The 13,602-nt window shown below is 47.8% G+C and overlaps 1 protein-coding gene across 1 annotated transcript in view; it reads left to right on the top strand.

The window, feature by feature from the left end:
• LOC119093800 (putative methyltransferase DDB_G0268948) overlaps window positions 1-13,196 on the top strand; it is a 36,208-nt gene extending 23,012 nt beyond the window's left edge. The window contains exons 3-8 of the mRNA XM_037216812.1: window positions 453-571; window positions 1,009-1,169; window positions 7,868-8,081; window positions 8,352-8,452; window positions 9,492-9,632; window positions 12,453-13,196. Coding sequence (XP_037072707.1) covers window positions 453-571; window positions 1,009-1,169; window positions 7,868-8,081; window positions 8,352-8,452; window positions 9,492-9,632; window positions 12,453-12,564 — 848 coding nt within the window. The 3' untranslated portion in view covers window positions 12,565-13,196. The remainder of the gene's footprint in view (window positions 1-452; window positions 572-1,008; window positions 1,170-7,867; window positions 8,082-8,351; window positions 8,453-9,491; window positions 9,633-12,452) is intronic.
• Window positions 13,197-13,602: the final 406 nt, after the last annotated feature.

The following is a 13,602-nucleotide window of genomic DNA, read 5'->3' as shown; positions in this document are numbered from 1 at the left end:
AGAGAGAGAGAGAGAGAGAGAGAGAGAGAGAGAGAGAGAGAGAGAGAGAGAGAGAGAGAGAGAGAGAGAGAGAGAGAGAGAGAGAGAGAGAGAGAGAGAGAGAGAGAGGCGAGGGAACGGATGGTGGTGAAAATGAGCAAGTGATGATGGCCGGAAACTGATGGCCGGCATTACTTATATTATTTGTGTAGCTGGGTCTGCGCAAAAGGATAGATGTCCCCCTGGGGATCTGGCTTTGCCATCACACGCGCAGACCAGCCCCTGGCTGCTCCCGCTGGAACCGAGCGTCATCCGCGCCCATGACGCCACTCACTGCCAGCAGGAGTCGACATCGTCGATCTCAGGGTCGCACCGTGGGGCCCTTTAGTCCACACCCAATGTGCCATATTGTGCCTAGTATGAGCCATGGCACCGCTCTATCCATAATGTTGGCTCGTCTTGGACATTTTCAGCCCACACCGTCTGCGCCATGCATCGACTGTTTGAGGCTCCTTCGCACGCAAAGGCGTATGCAGAGTTCCGGCCTGTTCCACCAGCGTCTCTCATCAACGTTATTGTTCAAGCTGTCAAGGCAAGGCTGCATGCTTAACGCAATCTAGATTAGATCCTGTAGATCATTTCATATTTGTTAAGAAAGCTGCAAATCTTGCGCATTGTGCACGTTATATTCATTTCAGTCATAGCATTTGATGTTCGAGCAGTAAAAATGGGTGAAGAAATACCGTTATTTGTCGTAACAAACAGGCACTATTACCAATGTATGTATCGGCATGTGTGTTGTGAAATGCAACATTCATTACATTATTGACAGCGTGCATTAATCTATTATGACGTTTTTATTAAATGCAAAACTGAATGGGCTGTGGTGACTTGCCAGTAAAATGAAGGCTTCAGAATTGTTGTATTTCCCATAACCTTACTGTATTTGTATTCCTCTTGCTGGTCTGTTTGCCAAACACCAAATGTTAACTGTTGAGAATGCACGTCACTGGCATGGAGTATCCACAGGAGAAGGTACCGTTGGATCGAGCACTTGATGTCGGCTGCGGCAGTGGACAGAACACCCGCTGTCTGGCCTCCCATTTCCGTTCCGTGCTGGCCACGGACATAAGCCCAGCGCAAATCAAGGAGGCGACTGCCAGAAACACCTTCGCGAATATCGAATACCAGTGAGTTAGACAAAGCAATGAACTGCAGTGCGTTTATCTTTTTAATCGATCGTTTAAGCGGTAGTCACAAACTGCTCGGCGGTAATTTGGCATAAGTGTTGGCTTCCCCTCCCCTAACACATCTTATTGCCACAGAGATCAGCTTCGACTGTGGCAGATAACACCATGAAAAACTACGTAAAGGACTCAAGCGCTCTCGTCAATGGACTTCCGACAACCCTGTTAATCCTGCCGAATGATACACGAAAGAAACAACGTTCGTTCTTCTCAGTTAATATGGATGACACGTGAATGCGTCAAACTAAAAACATTCTAAAGGACGAGACAAGTCGATGAAGTTCAACGCTATATCTGGAAAGAAAACATGCCCTGATCGCACCTAACTTCCGGAGAAAGGATCTGGCACAACCGAAGCAGTCAAATGGCGGAAAACAGAAAACAGAAGCATGTGATCTGAAGCTCTTCTGAGCCCCCTCAGTGCAGATGAACAAAGAAGGAATACTGGACCCAATGCAAATAGAACAATTCTATTAACTTTTGGTATACTAGGCACTGGAAAATTGAAGATATCGCTTAACGTGTCGTATTAATTTGGAACCAAATGATGCCCTATAAGTACGTAACTTTTTTCTCATACTAACTCCTTCATATGTTGAGGCAATCAGCAAATATTAGACAAGTTTTTTTTTCTCAAATGACTGCGTCTGAAAAAATGTGCAGGGGCAAGATAAAAGTTAACGTATGTATTTCTCAACAGCGGCAAATGTTTATGTTCCATAATCGTGGCTGCGGTGGTCACACAACACGATCAGCGGCCGCGATAGTCATCAGTGATCCCTTACTAAGATATACTAAGATTTTTTGTAAACTATACCCCACCCTAAGCCTTTCACAAAGAGGCAGCTGACCTTACCTAAAGATCGAAAGTCACTCCTCCGTAGGAAAACAGTTTAGAATATGCAAAAACGTCAAACAAGTTTTTTAAGCTTGAACATCGAGGACGAAAATTCAAACGGTCGAGATCCGAGGGGAATTTTAGGTTTGGAGTTAGGTCAAGTCAGCCTTTTCGGCTGAGCTTCTCCAATCAATTTTAGAAAGCGACACTTTTGGCTGCGATAACCATTTGCTTGTTGGTTCTGCAGCGCTGAGATGGGGACTGGAAAACCCTAATCAGAAGACAGAGCCAGTCAAACACTTTGACACTAGCCCCATGAGGCGCTACGAACGAGCAACTTACTAGGTGGGCTTGAAAAGACCAAGGTCCGAGCAAATGTTTGAAATTTAGTGCAGCTGAAGGTAAATGACATCATAATCGGCACAAATATTTCAAGTGGTGTATTTTCTCAACCTGGTCGTGAACGACCTGGTTCCAATCGATAATAAGCGGAAATGATGCTTGACATAAACAGGTATGCACGTGGAGGCTGCTTCTTGGAGGACTTCTCGTTCTCCGAAATATGAGATAGGAATCGCCTGTTCACTTTCGTAAATGGTTAGCCACTTCGGCTTAAATTAAGCCATCTGCTCGTTCATTCATTACAATCATTTTCATCCAGGGAAAATTTTGGAAATAAAAACAGTTCTCATGCAACGCACAAATGATACAATCATCTAAGTATACGCGTTATGTAAACATCAAGCAGTATATCAAGCATGGCAAATCAGATATCACGACGGCACCACGTGCTCGTCACTGCTGTCTTTGATTTACTGCTCACTTCGGCACATTTCTGGCATACGCGCTATGGAACACTGCGAAGCATTTTGAACAGATAGCTACAGCGCAGCCTGGTACGGAGCATGCTGTGCCTTTCCGCCTCTTGCGCACTACGCGTCGATGTGGCGGGTATTTCGTCTTGATTGTTACGGGCAGTCGTAAGGGCTGGTGCTTTGAGGCCATGACAGGGGCTGCTGTCTTTGAGGCCATGACAGGGGCTGCTGTCTTTGAGGCCATGACAGGGGCTGCTGTCTTTGAGGCCATGACAGGGGCTGCTGTCTTTGAGGCCGTGGACGACAGGGCTGCTGAGCAGCCCGATATGAATGGCCACCTCAGCAATCTCTCTGCGTGAGACAGGCATCTCTCTGTCTGCTTTATGTGTGCCGTACACATTATACAGACCTGTCCGCATCACTCCATGGAACGCATTTTAGTCCATCTTAGATATCTGCACAGGTGAGAAGAGTATGACAGGTTCTGGTCCACCTGATCGACACCCTCCATGCCATGATTGTACACCACGATGCACTCAGGTTTGTATCAGATTTTTCCTCTCTTTGATGTGACAGATATTGTCTTGACGTCACGTTTTGTTGTTATAACGGTAACGATTTTTCTGTTCTTCCGGGACAAGATTTGACAAGCACCGTCCGTGAATGCGCAAATCTCGACTCGGTAAAAGCTTTTGTGGACTCATCTAAGCGAATATGACCTTTTGGTTAGAATATTTAACTTGATGGCACTTTAAAACCGTGTGCTAGCTTTGATGCACACGCATTTCACAACACAATTGTACACAGAGTGTTGGATTTTTGGTCAGTTTTGACAAGTAATTCAACAGGGTTTAACCCATTGGACAGGCGCGGTTATAACACGTGGCTTGTATGTAACTTTGAGACTGGTGCTGGAAAAGCTTGCCCAGTAGACATATCAATGTCCACGCTATGCGCACATGATTGACGCTTGCGATATAGAAAATTACAAAAGTCCGACGCCGCCTTATATCAGCATTAAGACATGCTAGTTGCCAGTTGGGCACCTGCGACGTATATAACTGCTTACCGCAATGGTGTTATCTTGTACATCCATGACCTCTATACATCTGGAGACTCCGGTAATGGAATCATACGTGGGAAATCATCGCAGACGACCAGCACACCGCACCGTATACATAATGACGTCCAACGCTAGAAGCCCTTGCCATTGTACGCCCAAATGCCTCGCAAAAATACTTGTCTAGTGAACTCTGGTTCCCTATTGGCGTGTCTTCCCGGACAGCCTCGCTCCACGGCTTCTGCACTAACACTAGCCGAGGAAGAGGAATCTAAAGTGTCTGAGCTTCAACCTGAATAGGAGTCCGCGCACAGCTCTTGGTACACGGCCTCCGCACCCAAAGACACACGTTATCGTTCATTCGCCATGTCATCTACGCAGCCCGCTCGATTTCAATACGCAATGGGTTGCGCAAGTGCAACGTTGGGAGAGTTGCTTTTCCAGCGGAGTCAAAATGTCAACCGGCATGGTGAAGATACTTTCCGAAGCCATGCTGTGTGCTCAGTTGTTGATGGATGGGTGCAGAACAGCCTTTAAGGTTTACAATCGGATATTACCAGCAGAGCTGCTTTGGAGGTGTTTGCCTGACGGTGGCGACCCCTGACAAGCTTAACCGCTTTACCGCTTTCACTCGGTGGATTTCCTTTGGAATGTTATGATCTGAGCGCTATCTGCAGAGGCGGTTTGCTGACAGATGGCTACTTCTTGCGCACTAACTTTGGACGTCCGGCTCTAACACTGGCTGTTTTTTTAGGTCGCTTTAGCTCATGTCTAATTCTCTCAGTTTCACTCCTTTGAAACACGTCACATGGGAAGTGGACATAACTCCTTCTGACTCGACCAGGTCTTACACAGGATTACGGATTTCCTTATGGCTTTCCAGTGTTGTGGCTTAAGCGGAGAGGTATTGAAAAGACTACTGTAGACAGCACAACGCTCCGTTTAGTAAATATGCCCCTCAATGCGTCATGGATTGGTTTACATCATCGTTACTTGCACAACATTGATTGTGAGCCAATTGGCGGCCGTTATGTCTGTAAATCGCGCTCACGTACGCCAGATATGATCACTTTGACCATTATCTCTTTCCTAAGCCTTCATCGCCGCATGGCGTATGGAACGGCAAGATTTGAATGACGTTTTCATGGCGTCATAAATGCTTTGGCGATTTTGAAATACTCTCCACGGTAAACCTTGCCCACCTTCTCGGTCGCGTAGCTCAGAAAAGAGAGAGGCTTAAGTCTTAAGAAGGGTAGGATTGCGAACAGCACAAAAAGGTCGTCAAGATGGCCATTTCGGTTCAAAATTCGATAAAAGTGGAGCACTCCCCACAAACTTTTACTCTTGCCCACCATCAGGATTTTTATCAAAATCCAATGTCCCCATCGTGTAAGGTGGAAGAAAACGTATTGCAGAAAATCATCACGGTAAATAGCACACCGGCTGCCGAAAACAACCAGCTAAGAATAGGACAACTAGAAGTCTTGTCATCAAAGAACAGCCTCACAGCAGGCGAAAACCACCAAGAAAGCGTGTCGATATAGGGTTTGACTGCGCGCGCGGAGACTGCCGGCTACGCAACTCAGCCTATACTGGAATGACTACGACAGCTCCATCACGGAGCGTGACGGTGCACATGTAGGAGGGAACGCCACACCAATATATGTGCAAAACCCACAATCAAAAACTCCCACGCTGTGATATATCTGATAACATACTGATTCTATAATCATGCCCTAGCAATCGCCGTTTACAGGTTATTGAAGCCACACTTATAAGAGGAAGAACCCCGACAAAAACAAACAGTTCTGGTCATGCATCATCTTGGATCTATTCAGTCGCCCAATGACAGGAGAGTGATTCAATGTCTTGAATTTGCCATGGTGTCAAACTGGCTGGATAAACAGTAAAACTCGATGGTCAGGACAGCGGTCGATATAATTTATGTAATCCGTCAACATTTCGGCACAGCTGTGGATCATCACCAAGACACAGGGATATAAAGTTACAGGAAAACAAAGGTGCATTCAGCAGACATCACCAGACATCGCTGTGCCATGTCATCGCCAGACATAACAATGGTCATAGTTAACACAGCTAAACACTTCTCTCCGCGCGAACAAAACGGTCCGAAAACTACGAAATCATGCGACGAAAGATCTTGTAGACTCGGCGTGGAAAAGTTACCGCGTAATCTGAAGAGGATATGCAGACCTCATGATATTCAAAAGGCGGCTTCATTTGGTAAAGATGAAGCGATTCTGACATCCTAAGACGAGAGAAGTACTGCAAGGCCGAAATATGGAGACAAATCAATGTTAAAGCGACTGCCACACTACATGAACGGTCTCGGATGGGTAAAGAGCCTGGGTTAGGAAGAAGGTTTCCTGTAAGGTCAACTCAGCAGCCCACTCGAGTTCGATACGCTATGAAAACACAAAGTGTAACGTTGAGCGAGTTCCCGCTCTAGCTGTGTCGTAACGCCAACTGACGTAGTGTAGATTAGATACGCAACTTTTCAGCCCGCCAACCCGCCAATGTCAGACCCGTAAGAGCCCATGGGCTTTTAGCTGGGTTATGGGTCAGGTCTGGCGCTCTTTTGTGGGTCGAAAATATTAACAGACAAAATAATGCACTTTTTTGCTATTCCTGAAGTTTTCAAATCATCTACAAACCGGATTGTGCTACCAAAAGCTAAACAATTATGAAACAAAAAGTATATATATATATATATATATATATATATATTATACAGCAAGAGCGCCAGTGGCAGAAAAGCCATGACAGACATAGCACACCAGTGAACAAGGTTGTGAAAATTGAACAGCTCTATATTGCCACTTATTTGGACCATTCTCTCACGGTATAACCATTCTTACTAAATGCGTTCGTCACCCATTATTTGTCTCATCTTATGCACCATAAAATGCATGTTACGTGTCTTATTTCAATAAGAAATAGCGGAACCGTGATTTGCGCCACCACAGGACAGCATTGAGATGAGCATGGAAAAGTGTATAGGCTGGTTCAACCTGGAGTTTAACTATTTCGAAGAAATATTTTGAGAGCCTTGTAATAGCATGCTTCTTTGCACCTAATTGTTGTCGGCTACCATGTGCTGCAGCTGACGACACTCTATATATAATTTGAATGTATAGCAGATGCTGGTGCCGAAAGCAGAGACACTTCTCTTGAGCTCCTCAACCGCCTGAGAGTCTTCGTTTAGTCCCTTTATTCGCCGCCGAGAAGTTTACGCTCCACTCGCTCGCTTTTGCCTGGAAACCGATTGTTTCATCTGCTCCCTACCGTCAGGCAGTCTCCGTTCCGCCTGCTCCCCACCGCCAGGCAGTCTCTATTCCGCCTGCTCCCCACTGCCAAGCAGTCTCTGTTCCGCCTGCTCCCCGCCGCCAGGCAGTTAATATTCCGCCAGGCAGTCTCCATTCCGGCTTCTCCCCACCGCCAGGCAGTCTCTGTTCCGCCTGCTCCCCACCGCCAGGCAGTCTCTGTTCCGCCTGCTCCCCACTGCCAGGCAATCTCTATTCCGCCTGCTCTCCACTGCCAAGCAGTCTCCGTTCCGCCTGCTCCCCGCCGCCAGGCAGTCAATGTTCCACCAGGCAGTCTCTTTTCCGCCTGCTCCCCACCGCCAGGCAGTCTCTGTTCTGCCTGCTCCCCACCGCCAGGCAGTCTCTGTTCCGCCTGCTCCCCACCGCCAGGCAGTCCCTATTCCGCCTGCTCCCCACCGCCAGGCAGTCTCTGTTCCGCCTGCTCCCCGCCGCCAGGCAGTCTCTGTTCCGTCTGCTCCCCGCCGCCAGGCAGTCTCTGTTCCGCCTGCTCTCCGCCGCCTGGCAGTCTCCGTTCCACCTCGTTCCCTGACGTCATACCCTGTATACATGTCATATCCATTCTGCTTCTCTCCGCGTGCCGCCAGGATATCTGCCGCCGAGGAGATCCCGATGCCCGCCGAGTCCGTGCAGCTGGTCACCGCCTGCACGTGCTGTCACTATTTCGACCTGCCCCGCTTCTTCGCGGAGGCGGACCGTGTGCTGACGCCGGGCGGCGTGCTCGCTATATACTGCTATGGCCTGCCCGAGCTGTACCGCAACGGCGCGCTCTGGACCGAACTCAACGACGTCATGATGCAGGTGAGTTGCAGCTGCTGGCGATCTACGACTTGTGCTTGGAGTCCTGGTACACCTTAAACATGAAGGCTAGCTGGGTTCAGATTTGCTCTTTACTTGCGCGGTGCAGCGATGCTTGCCGTTCTCTTAGAATCAATTTGGCTTACAAGAAAGCGTTATAATCTCCCAGCGGGTGCGCAGTGTGAAGCCTGGGAGCTTGCGTGGAGCAGGAAGTCTGTCTGTCCGCCATTTTGTCCTAGGAGGTGACCGACTACGCCATGTTGTATTTCACAGGCTGAGACGACCGTAGCCGGCTATTGGAGCCTCGTCCGTCGTGAGCTCGTTGAACGGTACAGCGATCCGCGCTTCCGGCTCCCCTACCCGGGCGAGGTCAGGTGGGTCTCGGCTGCACCGCCGGTGAACAGGCCCGTGAGGGTCAGCGGGATGTATCGCGTGGCAACACCTGCACTGGCGAGACGCCGCCGGACAGGGGCATAGTGCTGTCCTGTGTGGGATGGTGTTAAAGTGTGGCGTGATGTGTGACCGTCGCGGTGGCGCACAGATGCCACAGATGGCGTCCACTGTCATTTACTGCCTGACAAGTACACACACTGGACATGCTGTGGTCAGCCTCGCAACATGCTATGCTAATGTTCTTGCGATGGGATTTTCTGCCAACAGCGTTTATGCCACACGCCTGACGTGGGACCGACAAAAATAGTGACCCAAACGGTCTATGAGCTGGCGGTCCTCGCTGTCGCCCTCACTTACTGTAGCTATGCCGGCCATCCAACAAATGACACTACTCACCAAGAATACGGTCTTATTCCATCTCGTTATTCGCGATACGCTGCATGTGTGAAATCCCTCCTCGCTGAAATCGTCATTGCGGATCATTCGTGTAACGACACCACTGCTTGGGCGCGCCCTCTTTTTTCTCGGTTGCACGAACATGTTCAGTGCGAGCGATCGATAGGTTGACCAGGTTCAGAGCGTGGTTTCCCACCACGCTGTGCCCTAGGAATGTCACAACACTGCAGAGCTAATTGCCATCAAAACAGTAAATACATTATTGATGTGCTCCTTAATGAAATTGCCCTTGTTTTCCACTTTGGTGGTAATCTCTAATGATGTGAAGAAGGTTGCGGAGACGGCTTCAGCATGTCGTTCAAGTGATCAGACTTCGGTGCATTCAGACTTTGGTGCATCAGACTTCGTCTAATGTTGCGAGTCTATGCATGTAATGAGTATTTCTGCTGTCATCACTTTTGGTTCGGTTTCTCTCCACTACCTCCTCCACTACCGCGGTCCATACGTCGTCTTCCTCCGACACTGCCCACGCCCTTCTCCGCGTCTGGCCGGGGCTCTGACCCCAGCCTGCCGCCGGCCCGTGGCCTCGAACTGATTGCTGACGTGTGGAAACCGCGGCTGCAGGGACGAGAGCCACTACCAGGAGCAGTCGCTGACGCTGGACGGCCTGCTGGGCATTATCAAAACTTGGTCCGCCTTCCAAACCATGGTGTCCCGCTGCGGCGCCGAGCGGGGCGGTGCCCTGCTGCAGCAGACCCGGGAGCGGTGAGCGGGGGATGGCCGGCCGGGCGGTCCGGGAGTCGATCGACGGGGTGTTCCTCTGTTTTCTGATGTGCAATTCTGCGGCATTATATCGGTGGCAGCTTTTGAATGGCGTAACGCGTTGTGGTATGCAACGTCAAAGCATAGGCTATTGTAGATAAGCGTAGGGATCAAATTAATGTGCCTCCCTATTCAGCACATCATCGCAAAATATGCAGGCATTGAATGCCAAGCAATTTAGACATTAAAATATTGTTCTTCCCAATCCCATAAATGGTAGAGGGTTGGATTCGTAATCAGAATATCCCGATTCGAATCCACGCATTCCCAAGGGGACCATTCAGGTTGTGACGCATACAAGGTCACAGCACCATTCAGTTCTTCGCCGGACAGTAACACCTGATGATGGTCTAAGAGTACCGAATAAATACTAAATTTCGTCACCTCAAACACACGAGTAAACCAACTGGACATGAGTGGTCCCATATAGGAGAGAATGCAACTTTGGAGATGCAGAATGCAGAACAAAGAGATGACCTAAGCTGCAAAGTCAGACGGGCTTTGGAAAAGGCCAAACAACCTAAGCTAAAGGCAACCAATGATAAACAAGCAGCCATTACGAAGCTGAACAATCACAACACTATCACACCCCCAGCTGACAAAGGCAATGCGATATAAGTTGCATTTGTAGGCGGAACAGCATGTCTAGTAAGAGGTAATACAGCAAGCTGAAGAACGATTGCACGCTAACAACCAACCGTGAACTCTGCAGGCTACGATAGAAAAACCAATTACGGCTGTAACGGCTGAAAGCCAAACACCGTGAAGTCAAACAAAGTTGAATTAATCATATATTTCATAAAGTGAATGACTAAATAGCTCCCAATTTCGTTTCACGGGCTCTATTCCATTCACCCTCCTCTCCTAACATTGAGAAGGATCAATGCCGAGAAAAACCTCCTTTCCCGCATCTTAATAGCAGGTTTCACCCAATTCTCCACTCAGCTACCTCGGCGCATTTTACAAAACATACAACCATGGTCATGTTCTGTTCAGGATTGCATAACACCTGACGATGGCTGAATAATTAACCTGCCGAAACTATTGTGTTAGCCATGAAAACGCCAGACGAATGTGATGTTCCAAGAAATTATTCCAGGAGGATGATTCTACGAGCAATTATTCTGTCTAATGTTGATACTTCGTCTCACCTATTTCATAAGTTTGCACTCCGTTTTTCGGCTTTTAACTCACGCCCACCCGGCGGGAAGTTTACTTCCTCTATGGTTTTTCGAGCACAGGAAAAACGTTTCGGTACCAGTTCATCTACAAATTTGACATTCTTTTCGAAAATTGTATGTTTGGTCTACGAAAATCAGTGATTTAGGTCAGGTCAAAGAGGTTGACCCTTAAGAACTTTGATCACACAACTTTTGTGTGGATTATTTGCCATTGTTCAAACTTACTGTATTAATAGAGCATGATGGTACCTACGGTTTTTACCTTTCATAATTCTCGAACCAGGTGAGGTCACTGATCTGACCTCAGGTGAAACTTTGCCATTTCTTGGTGCATACTGCAAGTTTGCACATATCTTTATGCAGCTTTCTATATAATGAAAATAGTCCTAACTCACATACACCGCCATCATACGATCACAGAGCACATGATCCTGGCCCAGGTCATGGCCTGCCTCTTTTGGTACCCTCTAAAAAAACATATTTTGAGCTCAAAATAGGCAGTTTTAACAGGTTACTCTGGGCGCAGAATAAGAATACTCCACTGAAAACATGTGATAACATTCTGATGCATATTAAAGTCACAAAAGGTCACGTGAGGACATTCAGGGTCATATGAGGTTATCCAAGGTCAATAATCTGTCGTCAATAGTGGAGAAGCTTGATGAACGAGTGCGACGTATGCAACCACTTCCTTGCCAGGTTGTGACGTTGGTGACGCAGAATTGTATGTACCAACGTGCCTACTCCCAGTTTGTTGCCAATACATCACCAAGCGTGGAAGGGACGGTGTATGATATGGACAACAGCTCTGCGATTTTGAGTACCTGCAGATTTACAAGACATGATTTCTGACCACGGAAATCATGGTATTGGTCACCTAGACCCGGTTGACACTGCGGTTTTTTCATTTGGATGATGTATAGATTTGACCCAAGGTGACCTCAGATGAGCTCAAGGTTTGCCTCGAATGGTATTTTGGTGTATACAATGTTTTACTCCACAGCTGCATTCAAAACAATAAATCTGTCCCGAGCGCATTGAGAAAATATTGTTCTTGTAGGCTACCGCCAGGTCAATTTTGAACGGTGACCTGATCTGACTTGACCCCTGCGGGCAACAGAAATGATCAAAATGAACTCCGGACAATATTGACGCTTATTTCCGTGCCCTCAATATCTGCCTTGACGTGTAAACATAGGTTTTAACAACATCTATCAAAACGATCGTTTTGTTACCTTCGTGACCTCTGGTGACCTCGCATTTGAAGTAGTCAAAGACTTAGTCTGGGTTCTTCGTAATTTGGCGAGACATTCACAACCGCACCTTTGTTTTTCTTATACGGCGTCTGGAACTTGGATATCCCAGGGAAAGTCAATTTCCCATCGACCGGGCGCGGTTGTTTCACACCCCCGACCGGGCGCAAGTTAATTCCTGTCGTAGTGTGTTAGAGGGAACGTTCCAACTTGGATGAGATTGGGAACCGAGATAGTCATTTTGAGGACCATTCAGTGCAGTGTGTGCAGGATGTGCCTTATACGATTGCGTAATCGATCATGGTGAACTGACTTCGCTGTTTCCCCAGACTCCATGCGGTGCTCTCCAACGGCGACCCGGAGGTCGATACTAACGTTATCCCTGTCACCGTCCGGTACTCCTACTTCCTGCTGATGGCGCGGAAGCCAGCGTCACCCTGATCGTCGCTCGCCGATGATCGTGTTCGTGCTGTGCCGTCGTGGGGCGGTGGGTAGCGGCAGCCGGGGCTCAGCTTGATAACTTAGGAGTCAGTTTTGATGAGGTAGGTGACGTGTTTTCGGTGGCGGGTTAGGTAAGGTTGAGGGCGGGTAAGGAGCGGGTTAGGTGCAAGGATGTAACTTGATGGTACAATATTCTGCTGTTGTAGTCGTGCAACTGAAAGTGCCTGGAGCATGTTGCAGGATCATTGGCGTTTTTTTGTGTGGATATGGTTACGGGAGAGAAAAATACGACCAATGGGAGAATTGGGAGGAGGCCGCGAGCACACTCATGGTTATATAAACTCTTGCATCTGGTATTTTGTGAAAGTCGTGCATTTGGTGGCATCTGTGGGGCGCCTCTTTCTACTTTTTCAAAAGCAGGGGCAAATACATTTCGCTGGCAGTCTTAAGAAGGCAGGATGCGTGGTGCCGCAGCGACGGTCCTTGTCAGCATATAGGCGCGTGTGACTTGTATTTCCTTGCTATACGAAACGTGTCCACATGTTGATATTGCTAATGAGTCATGTGTGTGGTCCACAAGCACCAATAAATATTGTTCTTCGACTCAAGCTCTTGCCTTTTGGACCTTTCTGATTTACCTCCCCTTTCTATTGCATGTCTTGTTTAATAAACATATTGATAATGATGATGGTATATGCCGTTCTGTGACAATGATTTTGTCCGTTCGTTTAGACGACTGTTAGTGTAGCGTCTGTTGCTGTTGAGCGTCATCAAACTTTCAATGACATGGTCAGTCATCAGCACTGATACGTTATGAAACTTTTGTCATTCCAGCCCAAGTTGCGGGTGTATTACAGCGATACCGGGCTGGCCATTACATATTCACTGAATCACATTCAATATCGCGGCAGCATTTGGCGTTTCTCCGCCTCTAAACACGTAAGTTCTCTTTCAGAAATGTAACACACATAAGATATGACATTTTCGTGTGCGACGTACGGAGATATCGCAAGCAAAGCCTATTTACTGAATACTGAT

Source organism: Pollicipes pollicipes, unplaced genomic scaffold (assembly GCF_011947565.3).
Source record: "Pollicipes pollicipes isolate AB1234 unplaced genomic scaffold, Ppol_2.1 Scaffold_4002;HRSCAF=4701_pilon_pilon_pilon, whole genome shotgun sequence".
Classification (NCBI taxonomy): domain Eukaryota; kingdom Metazoa; phylum Arthropoda; class Thecostraca; order Pollicipedomorpha; family Pollicipedidae; genus Pollicipes; species Pollicipes pollicipes.
Note: the sequence above shows the minus strand (reverse complement) of the source record. Positions and strands in the feature narration are given on the sequence as shown.